We start from the raw sequence: 12,627 nt of genomic DNA on the forward strand, positions 1-12,627 counted from the left end.
GTTACTTTCGCACGCCGACAGCCACGTGGTTGGAACTTTAATGAGATCCACTCCGTCCATCACGTACGCTGCCTCATGTTAACCATTGAACCCAAAGTCATGGTAATCTAAAATTTTAAACACAACAAGGAACGGTTGGCATGAAACGCACGCGATTAGTTTGTATAGGGCCCACCATGGTGTTTATATGCTATCCAGTCCATTCATCTGATTTACCTCATCAGGATCAAAGATAGGTTTTATGTATATATGCGATTTGAACTCGTTTCTCTAAGCAGGGAGAGCCCCCCGGTAGGTACTGAGTGCGACGTACGCAAGCGTTTTTCTTTTTTTCTCTATAAATCCGTCGAGCGAGGTTGCATCGGACAGAATTAGGTGAAAGCTTCTCTGTCGCAAAATCACAAAAGCGCGAAGGTATCTTTTCTCTCTCAATCGCAATAGCTTGGACGAGGGTCTCTTCTCTCTCTACTTGCCAAGAGCAATTTCTACTATCCACACGCGTGCCAACGTGATGCGAGAGCGCGCCGTTCATCAGCAAGTCCCACTTTTCATGCTAATGTGGACATTAGCATGTTTTTTCATCAGCTCATTTGTGATTTAGTACAAGTGGCCCACCTGATGAGTGGACGGTCCGATCTTTATGTTGGGGCACTTGCAAGATGGGGCTCGACTGGCGAACGGTTGGGATCTTGTACACGTATGGCAGTTGGCACATATGGACGAGTCCCCGGGAAGTTCAATGGGCGATGCTGCATTATTCGCCGGGGCCTCTAGATTAGTTGTGCCAATGGGCTACACGTGCCTCATGCTCACACGTTCCAATATTCCTCGTTGTGCCTGATCAGGCCATTCATCAGGCCGGCCTCTCCGTGACCGTGAGTTGTCCAACGATCACGCCAGTGGTCGACTGTCCGTATTGGGTCATGCCTGATGAATGGGTTTAACGGCCTTTGTTTGGGGACACCACTTAAATCATCAATGGACAGCCGATGGTTTGACTCAGCATGTAGGTGGGACCCACCTAATGCGTGGATCAGCCTGAGGGACGCGGATTTCCTGCAAAAGCGAAGTTCCTGCGCTGGAAACCTATGTGGGGCCCACAGTGATGTTCGTGAGAAATCCATCCCGTTCATCCGTTTTTTGTGGTCATTTTAGTATTAGGATCAAAAAATAGCCGCATCCAATACTTAAGTGACCGAAAACGTGAGGATTAAACGTCCATGCTTGAAATATTTGTGAGGCCACGGAAGTTTTGAATCCAGCTAATATCTGACGTTTTGAACGGTATGGATGGCATGTAAGCATCACTGTCGACCCATAGAGGTTTCAACGGCAGGAATTTCAACGGTAGGAATTTCCCTACCCACCTTTTCCTTTAGTGCGGCCCACTTGAGACTTGGATCCGGTCAAATTTTTTGCCTTTAAGTCTTAAGACGAGCTCACAAAACGGATGGACGGGGTAGATTTCTCAAAAACATCACAGTGGGCCCACCTAGGTTTCCAGCGCCTGCAAAAGGCATTAGCAGGAAATCCGCGTCCATTCCAGAAAAGGGTGATATTCTGGTGGGCACTGACGGTTCATGGTAAAGATGTTCTGCACGGGCACCAGATACCGTGGCCGTGGGCAGTTGTCTTTGGGGGATTTATTCTCTTGTGGGCCAGGGTGTTTTATCGTGTCCGTACATGTGCCATGTTGTACGTGTTCCGTGAAGCCCTCTAAGTTAGTAATCAAGTAAGTGTATGAAATCTGTACAGTTCATCTTACGCAAAAATCACCCGGCGAGACGATCCTAGTCATTGATTGGAGTATTCGCCCACCGTTCCCGTTTGATGCATTTCCCCTTCCACGTGTGAGGCGAGCACGCACCATCCAGCGAGCTCACTTTTCATTGAGCTATCTAGGGCCTACCGAGATTTTTGAGTCCCATCCAACCCGTCCATTAGATTCGCTTCCTAATATTAGTCGTGGATCCCCAATTCCAGCCAGATCCATAACCCAGGTGGGCCACACCAAAGGGAACAACTGGGGACATTGAGGAGGGGAGGGGGCCGCTACCATTGAAACTTCCTATGGAAAGTGGGGTCTACCCTGTTGTATGAATGTCATCGAGACCATTCATTAGCTGAGCCCCTTCCAGGATGAAGGAACACTCAGAAAATCAAGACATCCAAAATGTAGGTGGGCTAAGAAAGCGAATATATATATTTGAGTGGTGTGTCCTACCTGATTTTTTTTGATAGGGATGATTTATGGGATGTAAGCTTTCCATGAAGATTCACACCAGATGCACGGTTTAGATTCCAAATAAATACTACGGGTGGGCTCCCGCACAGATCGAACATACGTCCGAACGCATGTATGAGGTGGACCTCCATCACATCGGGCGATATATAGTCACCTCCGATACACCTGGTTCGTTTTATTTCAAATACCGTTTTCTGGATAGGGTTTTGAGTTCCCGAGGTTTTAAGTCCGTTACGAGGGAGAATCAAAGCTGCTCTCTGTTACTCTCATTTCAGAGGGAGAAATCTCCTTCTCTATTTTCTCATTTCCAGGGTTTTTCTTTCTTCTGCTAGGGTTTCTATGGCTTGCATTGCCTACCATGTCCGAACTGGGATGAACTTTCCTCAATGTCGATCGGCAAACGCATTTTCCGAGAATCGCCTTCGCTTATTCGAGAACCGGGCGGTCCTTTTCGCTGGCGATCGGAGACAGAGCTTTCTCCAATCCTTCAGCGTTGGAAAATGCCGTCTATCATTGTCTAGTTTGCGTTCATCAGCAGGAGCATTGAAGAGCATCAAGGAGAATTCGGAGCGGTCGGGCTTTGGCCTTGATGAGAGGGTTCCTGGTAAGAAACTCGTTGGACGGTGTTTTGAAATTCTATATTCTTGCATCAGCCGCTTCATTCGATTTCTTAGTTGGCTTCTAGTTCATATATGAGGAAATTTAGAAACTTTTCTGTAAAAAAATAATCTTTTTTTTTGGTAAAATTCTAAAAAAATAATGATGACGGGTACTAAAACAAGAAGTAAATTTGTTTTTTTGTTTTTTTTTTGTTTTTTTGTTTTTTTTTGGTTTTGGCTCGTTTGAGGTGGGAAAGAAGTAGATTTATTATCTGTAATATTGTATAAAACATCTATTTTCGGTTTATGGAGTTCCTCTTGTCTTGGGTTGCAAGTGTCTTTGTCATGTAACCTTGTTGGAAAAGAAAAAAAGGAAAAATGTTTAGGGTGTGTTTGGATGTACTACTGAACTGAATTGCAATTAAGTCTGATAAAGTGGGAATGCTCAAAAATTGAGATTTCCTTAGAATTGATACTGAGGGTACATGCTCAAAACTGGAATTACATGATTTTCAATTTCGAAGGATTGTTAATCGCTATGAATGCTTAGAAACATCATTTACTTACTGTTGTTTCCTCTTAGTTAACCCGAATGATGGCAGTGCAATTAACTTGTGCATTCAAAAGCAGCCTGAACATAAGTGATCACCATCACCTTGGGTTCGAGCCTGTGGCTCAACGGTAGACAGGTTGTGTTTGAACATTGAGGTCTTGGTTTGTTCCCAACTTACCTAATTTTTTAAAAAAAGTGATCATCATATCTTTCAATGATAATAATAATCATTGTCATCGTCATCATAGGCTTGTCCTAGCTATTTCAGGTTGGCTAATACACTCAATTGAAAATTGACATATTTGACATAGAACCCTGCAATGGTAGAAGTTGAAATATCTCTGCAAAAATTAACAAATTGATTGAGTTCTCACTCAACAACTTGATTGAGGTTGGGTTGAGCTAAAGAAGACACTTGGTTTTTGTATAAAAAGAAAGAATTGTTTGAAAATCTCACAGAAATCCATTATGAGAAAACCTTGAAATATCTCTGCAAAAATTAACAAATTGATTGAGTTCTCTTTCAACAACTTGATTGAGGTTGGGTTGAGCTAAAGAAGACACTTGGTTTTTGTATAAAAAGAAAGAATTGTTTGAAAATCTCACGGAAATCCATTATGAAAAAACCCCCGAAAAGCTAAAAAAAATCACATCACAACATAGGGTCTTTAAGTTTGAAAGTTCAATCAATAGCTGAGCTAGTTACAAGTAAATTTGACTTAGGATTTGATGAGTCCAACTTTTGTGTTTCTAAACCTTGTTTTTATCCTTAACATCTTGCAATGTTTTGTGATTAAAGAAAAATGGATGTATATATCTTTGGCTTTTGCAATGGTGCTCACATTTACACAATGTTAGTATGCATGTGCAGTGTGAAGTGGATTATATGATGGTATGCCAATGAATTTTCAATAGAGATTTAAAAAAATCATAATTAGGCATGTCCAGCTGCTAATTTAGGTCTTTGGCCTATTAATTATTACCTGATAATTTGGATAATCAGTTATAGTTTTGGGTAAACATCTATTTAATTCCGGTGTTTCATTTACAGAAGAGAGGGTGGTAGTGTTGGTCATTGGCGGTGGGGGAAGGGAACACGCACTTTGCTATGCGTTACAACGTTCTCATTCCTGTGATGCAGTATTTTGTGCTCCGGGTAATGCTGGGATTGCTAATTCAGGGAATGCCACTTGCATATCAGATCTTGACATTTTAGACAGTTCAGCTGTCATCTCATTTTGTCGGCAGTGGGGAGTTGGGTTGGTTGTGGTAGGTCCAGAAGCTCCTTTGGTTGCTGGTCTTTCAAATGACCTTGTCCAGGCTGGGATCCCAACTTTCGGCCCTTCATCAGAGGCTGCGGCATTGGAGGGGTCAAAGGATTTTATGAAGAAGTTATGTGACAAATATGGAATTCCCACTGCAAAGGTTTATCTAGCCCTCATTTATGCCATACCCTTATCTAATTGACTAGTATTGTTTCTCATTGCTTTATCAGCCCCGCATTTTGATAAATGTTATATTGAAAGATAGTTCACTATTTTGGTGGTCGAATCGAGAGAAAAGATTTCCATGATAGCAACAGCAACCAGCAAGTTTGGCAGTAAACATATATGTTGTTGTATCTCTATGAAGTCTCGTCCATGCTTCTAATTCTATCAAACAACCTCTTTATTGTTTCTACTTCTAATGCCTGCAACTAATGACTTTGGTGCTGGTTCTGTTTGCTTCTTGTTCTTGGTTAGGCTTCTTTGTGAATGTTGATATCTATATTTTATGATTTTAACTTTTATCTGGTATTGCCATTTGTCTTGTCATATAGCTGCACAAATCTTTCACTTTGGGGCCTGTCCCTACTTCAGATTTTTTTGAGATGTTTCAGGGGATTAAAAAGAAGAAGAAGAAGAAGAAGCTTATATTGAAGTTCTTTTGCTACTTCTGGCCTTGCACTCACTCCCACGTTCTGCATGCTTGCCTTCTGTCTATCAAGTTGCTGATCTGTGTGGCTTGTTTAATTTTACTCACATGCAGAAAATATTACATAATTCTCAGAAGCAATGCATGTTCCCATTTGTCCTTTAATCATCATTCAATAATATCAATCGGGTTTTGTCACCCATTTTCCATGTTTGAGAGATTTACTGATCCCCATTATTATATTGTTTTGGAGAAATAGTCTTCAGATACAATATGGCATGTGGCCTATTGACAGGATGGTCTATCCCCAGCTCTTAATGTTTGTAGCCGGTCTTGTAATTAATTACCTTTTCCTATGTTCCTCCATAACATCTGGTCCGAAGGCAATTTAGTAGAATCCTTTAAGACCGATGATCAGTCAAGAGCAGTTTCTGAATCATAGTGAAACCAAAATGTTATTGATTATTGACTGGTAAAACTTGAAGTCAATCTCTCATTGGTTCAAGTTTGTGCATTGTTCATATCCTATCTTGTGTGCAACCTCAGAACATTTTACTTTTTGTATGCAAGTCTTTCTTCTTCGAATTTAAGGATCCCAGAATATTTTGGAGGATTTCTTCGAATTGTTCAAGACTGCGTTGGTAATGCCTGGATTGTCGGAACAACTCCTCCAAGCTTGGGATTGGGGTTGGAGGTGCCGGGCCCGTATTGCCTTGTGAAGGTTGCCCCTCAGTTCAGGAGCAGAACAATTGGAATTTTCATCAAAGCTTGCAGTCATTGAAACAAGTGTTCTTAGGAGCGAAGAGGACATTGTCAGAAGTGCTAGCATAAGGGGCTTGTTTTCTGTATTTGGGATTTGGTTGATGGCTTATCGTCCAGTCTTCTCTTATCTTTTTCCCCCTTTCTTTTTTGTTTTTCATGGCATCTTTTGCCTTTTTAATGAAGTTACCATTCTCGGAAAAAGTTGAAGAGAGGTGTGAAATCTTTCGTCTTTTGTTCTTCCTCAATGAACATTCTTCAGGGAGTGAAGCTTTCTCATTCTCTAGCTTTCATTTTTGTTTGAGGCTGACTTTTGAAAGCCATTGTTTTTTGTTTCTTCTCTGGATTGGATTCTCAGTTCCATAAGTGGAACAGACCCAGGTTGTCTAAAATTCTGCTATATTGAGGACTCACTACTAGCCCCTTTGAAAAGACTGTTTTCACCTTATGTCAAGTCTTTCGTAAATAGTTTCTTACAAACAAGTTGCAGGGAAGTCCCTAGGAAGTGCATACAGTTCATGTAATGTGTGGTTCTTATTAGTGACCTATTTGAACTCAATGTCTTGACCTAACCATTTTCCTCTTGTCCAATTGTCCAATTGTATACAAGTCTTTGTATGAGAGTTGTTTTATTTTCTTTTAGTAAGACTTGAAAAGGAAACACAACTTTACATTATTGTGCTTGGATCATTGTGAAAGTGTAACTCTCTTAGGTTGCTAATGCACAGTTGTCTTGCCACTAGTGATTTTATTCATGGAAAATGTGCTCCCCTTGAATTTTGCACGTCCAAGGTTTTCTTCAGAAACTGCACGTGGCTGTTGGTGCTTTTTTTAATCAGTAGTGATGATACTGTTAGTTTTTGTGTTTTTTCTCTGCCATGCTTGATTGCCCTTTTAGTTGCTTGCATTATAAATGAATCTCTGTATTCGTTGGCTATTGTTTCATTCCTGGAGTTTGTCTTTAAGGGTTTTGTTGTTTTCCATCTTGTTTGAATATAAAAATTACGGTAGCATAGTTGTATTCTGCTTGTGCTGCCTCCTCTATCTCTTTCATTCCTATCATGATATTTGCATTTATTAGTGTAGTTTTGGGATTCTTTTCTGGTAGCAATTGCACGTAATGGCAGAATTTGCATCCACTGATCCCCAGCCAAGGTAAAAGAGGGTTTGATACCTGGTAGGCAGCTGGTCATCAAACTTCAACCAAAGCTACTATGAGAGTCGATCCAACTTCAAATGATTGCCAAAACATGATTCATAAAGCTGACCCCAAATATCTTGGTAAAGGCTATGCTGATGTATGTTGCAAATCTTTCTTCTTCTAATGAATACCTTATTTTGCATGAGAAGAAAGACTTATTGGTTTATTAGTCACTGTAGTTTCACATCCTTCCACATTAGAAGGTAGCTAAACAATCTCTTATAAGAGAATAACATGAATTCCTGCAACCTCAAGTTTTTGCAGGGCATATAGTGTAGAATGGCACCACATTGCTAGTCTCCTAGCTACTGTAAACCATGGAATGGAATGAGTTGTTCTAGATGTCACTTATTTAAAACTGCAACAGTACCAATTTTTACGAATAAAAAATTCAAGTGCGTCATTAGTAAATATTTCAGCTATAATAATTTTATGTTTGTTCTTCCCTCCTTCCCCCCGCCCCCGCTTTATGAGAAATAGATTTATTGAATGTTACATGGGAAGCACTACTAGGCAAGGTTCATGGGACAGAGATTGACTAATGCAGAATTAAGTTATAGGCTTCTTCTTCTTCTTCTTCTTCTTCTTTTTTTGGCAATACCATTTTATTTTCAAAAAAAGAAAAAAAAAGAAAAAAGAAAAAAGAGTAAGAACAACAAAAGACTCCTCACCAAGGCGGATAGGAATACCCCACCCACAAAACCTGCCTACAAGATATAGGTTTCCAAGCTACCCTCTCTCGGTTATTGGATACTCAGTTATAATCTCATGAGTACATGGTTAGCATTGATAACTAGAGAGCTATGCATATCCCAAATGTAATTAAGATGCATGCTGATCTTTTATGTCCTGGGTTTCACTCTGATTGTAAGACCAACCACAAGTTGCCTCTTGAACAACTCCATCAGTAGCTTTAAATGCTGTAGAAGGGTTCTAGCGTATAGCTCATTTGAGTCCTTGATGCTGATCAGACCAGAGTCAGCAATCTTAACAGTCCCTTGTCATCTCTACAAATGCTCACTGTTCAACCCTTTTGTTCTTTTTGTTTGTGAGAGGTTTTCATTTCTGAAATGTTCATTGATGATGATTCTATCCTGTTTTATTATTGATTACCTTGAAAACTGGAAGAAACCACCAGTTCTTTACCATGTATAATAGAGTTTATATTCACGAGTATTCGCCTATCGCTGATACCTGCCAAAAGGAGGAACTTGGTATTGATTAATCAGTAGACTGCCAACACAATCTGTTTGCTGAAGCATGTGGTTGCTTGTTGATCACTTGTCTTCACCTTCTTTTAGCAGAGATCCATGTGATCAACTTTCTAGATATTTATTACAATTGTTTTTGGTACTTGCAGTATCGAACGTTTACAAATCCTGCAGATGCAAAGCAGTACATTCAAGACCAAGGTGCGCCTATTGTTGTCAAGGCAGATGGGTTGGCTGCGGGAAAAGGAGTTGTTGTTGCTATGACTTTAGAAGAGGCATATGAAGCTGTTGATTCAATGCTGGTGAAGGGGCTTTTTGGGTCTGCTGGTTACAGAGTCATAATCGAGGAATTCCTTGAAGGAGAAGAAGCTTCATTTTTTGCTCTGGTGGATGGTCAGAATGCATTACCTCTCGAATCTGCTCAGGACCATAAACGAGTCGGTGATGGTGATACGGGACCAAATACAGGTGGGATGGGGGCATATTCCCCAGCACCCATATTAACGAGAGAGCTTCAATCGGTGGTCATGAAAACAATAATCCTCCCAACAGTGAAGGGAATGGCTGCAGAAGGTTGCAAGTTTGTTGGTGTCTTGTATGCAGGGCTTATGATTGAGAAACAATCCGGTCTACCTAAGCTTATCGAGTACAACGTTCGCTTTGGTGATCCAGAGTGCCAGGTTAGTAACCAGTCCCATATTTCTGTTCTTCCCAAGAAAACTCAGTTTGAAGCAATAAGTATGCAGCAATATATGTTTTTTTTTCTAAAATTAGATGATTATAATATCTTTATATGATGAGTGCCGTAACCTTTTTTTGCAAACTGGCCTCGGATCACCAGAAGATATGGATATTTGCTTCTTCGAAATGATTCTCATGTCATGCATGCACTTGTGCCTTCTGTATGGGAAAAAGGTTAAGCTGGCTGCTATTCCTTTTCTTGATTTAGTGGGAAGGCATTTTGGTCCCTCAGATTGGTTTTTAGCTCCCTCTACCATCTACTTTTTATTTTTTCTTTATTGGACAATTTTTGGAATACTGTTCGGGATGCCAATGAGGACCTGGCTGGGTCATGGTCAGCCTGAGCCCAACTGGAGTATGGAAGCCCTAAACCCAAGCCTGACCGGGTTAAGTTTTTCCAGTCCAAGTGTGGCCAGTTATTCAATTCCTGCATCTATATTGGTGATATTTAATGCAGATTTCAGACTAATAAAAATTATTATAATCATGGCCCCAACCTGGCCCATACTGACTGGGCCTGATAGACCATGTCTTAACCCAAGGCCTGCTTGCCTGATGACTAATCAGGAGTCAGGACTGAATTTTAGACCAGCCCAATCCGACGTGCCTAGGATCTAGGTCTAATCCTGTGCCCTTGCAGACCAGGGCTCATGTTGACACTCTTAAAACATGAGCTAATATGCTAGACAAACTCCTCTTCTTCTTTTTTTTTCTTTTTTTGTGTTTTCTGCTATAGATGTAGTTCTTACACTAGGAAAAATATAATTCTGTTTTGGTACAACATTGGGAGGCCAATTACGTATACAACTTCATGTTCTTTGGAGGAGAGACATTGCATCATGGTCACAAATGCATGAGTACACGTCCTGTTCTCTGAATTCAGTAATCGGTTGATTTTCTTCTTCTGTCAATATGTGTTTGGCTGCACAATTTTACTGAATTTCGAAAATGGGTTCAGTAAAGAGGAAATGACCAAATTGTAATTACCTAGTATTGATGTGGAGGAATTAGTATCCAGATTGCAACCATGTTACTTTCAAGTTGAACTTGAAGGGAAAATGATTGCATTTTGAGGCGACTTCTTTATTGTAAATGCTAGGAAATATCACCATTATTTGGCTTCTTTTTTCTTTTTTTTTTTGGAACACTGACCATTGTATGGCCTTTTCCTCTTGATTGAACTAAAATTCTGTGATTTGATTCGGCAAAGCATCCAAACACAAAAAGCATGTTATGTCAATCATAAAATGCCAACTTACATCAAGGGGCGACAAGAAAGATGTTGCTAACTTGCTACTCCATTTAAATGTGATGTTTATTTATATTTCACATCTCATATCTTTCATGATTTGATTTTATTTCGCATGTTCTTGGAGAAGCCATCACAAAATCATGAAACCACATGGGACTCAACCTGTAAACTGTAATGTTTCATGATTTTCTTGATGTTACATTGTATAACATGCTCACATGCATGTGTGTGAACATACTTTCTCATGCATGCTTATGCTAATGCACATGTGTGTGAACATATGTGAACATACTTTCTCATGCATGCTTATGCTAATGCACATTCTATAGATTACTGAGAGATGCTCCCGTGTTCTTGGAGCACTATAAGTTATAATGGTCCTAGTTGCATTTGTGCACTCCAGTAGATTGATCTAAACTTTCCGTTAGTTCCAACACATTCAATCGGCTCCCATGCAAATATCACACCAATCTGATGATCTTAACCATCTGATCAAAGCCTCCAATCAAGATTGTTTGTACAAAAATAGGTCTAACCAACAATTCAATCCATGTATTTGGCAGTTCCCATCGTGGGTTGCTTATGATTCTCAAGAATCTCTTCTGTTAGGCAATCCTAACCATCCCATCCATGGGTTGCAAAAGGGACGGCTACAAAAAAGAAGGCCAAATCTTAGGATGGATTGATTATTCACTCAGTCTTATTTTTGAATGGTAACCCTTGCAATGTGTTCTAGATTCAATGAACAGTCTAGATCAATCCATTGGACTGTCCAAGTTACCTAATGCAACTAGGAGCACTATAACTTATAGTCCTCTGAGAGCATTGGAGCATTTCTCTAATTTACCATGGGGTTACTTTCTGGCCACTAAACACTGGTTGGTTTTCACCCTCGGAAATTATACATGCAGGTTCTGATGGTTCGGTTGGAATCCGATTTGGCACAAGTTCTGCTTGCAGCTTGCAGAGGAGAATTGGGTCAGGTGTCGTTGAATTGGTCGCCAGGATCGGCCATGGTAGTGGTGATGGCTAGTCAAGGTTACCCTGGGGCATACAAGAAGGGGTCTGTGATCAAAAACCTTGAAGAAGCGGAGCTTGTCGCTCCAACTGTCAAGATATTTCATGCCGGAACTGCACTTGATTCCAATGGTAACTTCATTGCAGCCGGGGGTCGTGTGCTTGGGATCACGGCCAAAGGGAAGGATATAGAAGAGGCCAGAGATAGAGCTTACCAAGCAGTCGAAGAAATAAACTGGCCGGAAGGGTTCTTCCGGCAAGATATTGGTTGGAGAGCACTTCCCCACCAGCAGTTTGCGACGAAAGGGTAATTCTGTCCTGTTTGTGAGGTTATTATGGATTTCTAACTTATGAAGATATCTATCACAGTAGAATCATCCAAATAGGAAGATGGGCCTTGAAAGCCCATGAGAGGATCAGGCAAAAGAAATGGGAAGAGAGGTTGGTGTATACTTGTTAGAAGTTGATGTTACAAAAATGTATAACATGAGAAAGGAAAAAATTTTAAAAAAAAAATAAAAAATCCCTTTTCTTCATCAGCAATAGTCTGATTCCCCCCTTTTTTTTTACTGTGATCTTTCCTCTTGCAATGGGTGAGACACTTTCTCACCGTTGGTGCCTTTGGAGAAGTGTCTAAAGATTTTGAATAAGCAGCACACTTGTCTATGGCAGTCGATGTTTGGGTCCCACCGACTGTCCTGTCCAGACGGATCAAAGTGTCTAAGGCCTTGTTTGGTGGACACTTATAAATGAGTTCTATCTCACTTTAATTAACAATGATTATGTATTAGATATCTTGATCTCTATCATCACTATTGACATGAATTCATTGTGCATTAGAGATAAAGTTCTCTAATTCATAATTACAATTGACTAAAACGAGAACTCACTTTTCGGCATCTACCAAACAGCCTCCTAAGACAACATGAGCACCAATGCATTTTATTCGTAAAATCCCTAGGCAGACACCCTTCTTTAAGCTGCTTTTGGATGCACAGTTGAATTATGAAACCTCATCTTAATCAAGAGGAAACGGCAGAAGCTAGTGATTTCCCTGTCCCTTTAATTACAGCTTCATTTCTTCCGACTTCAACTTGGAAGCAAATTGGAATCTACGAATGTAGGAGATTCAATT

At 40.4% G+C, this 12,627-nt stretch overlaps 1 protein-coding gene across 1 annotated transcript; it reads left to right on the forward strand.

Annotated features, from left to right (window-relative positions):
- Positions 1-280: 280 nt before the first annotated feature.
- LOC131235982 (phosphoribosylamine--glycine ligase-like) lies at positions 281-12,037 on the forward strand. Its single transcript, XM_058233087.1, has 5 exons — positions 281-414; positions 2,578-2,849; positions 4,449-4,822; positions 8,632-9,162; positions 11,387-12,037. The coding sequence occupies exons 2-5, from the start codon at positions 2,585-2,587 to the stop codon at positions 11,801-11,803; spliced, it is 1,587 nt and encodes a 528-aa protein (XP_058089070.1). The 5' UTR covers positions 281-414; positions 2,578-2,584; the 3' UTR covers positions 11,804-12,037.
- The last annotated feature ends 590 nt before the right edge of the window (positions 12,038-12,627 follow it).

This window comes from Magnolia sinica, unplaced genomic scaffold, assembly GCF_029962835.1.
Source record: "Magnolia sinica isolate HGM2019 unplaced genomic scaffold, MsV1 ctg100, whole genome shotgun sequence".
Lineage (NCBI taxonomy): Eukaryota > Viridiplantae > Streptophyta > Magnoliopsida > Magnoliales > Magnoliaceae > Magnolia > Magnolia sinica.

Excerpts from the sequence above, each read along its gene's own strand:
- LOC131235982 (XM_058233087.1), top strand. The coding sequence starts at position 2,585 with ATGGCTTGCATTGCCTACCATGTCCGAACTGGGATGAACTTTCCTCAA. Across the intron at positions 2,850-4,448 it reads CCTTGATGAGAGGGTTCCTG|AAGAGAGGGTGGTAGTGTTG; the intron begins GTAAGAAACTCG and ends TTTCATTTACAG. Across the intron at positions 9,163-11,386 it reads TTGGTGATCCAGAGTGCCAG|GTTCTGATGGTTCGGTTGGA; the intron begins GTTAGTAACCAG and ends TTATACATGCAG.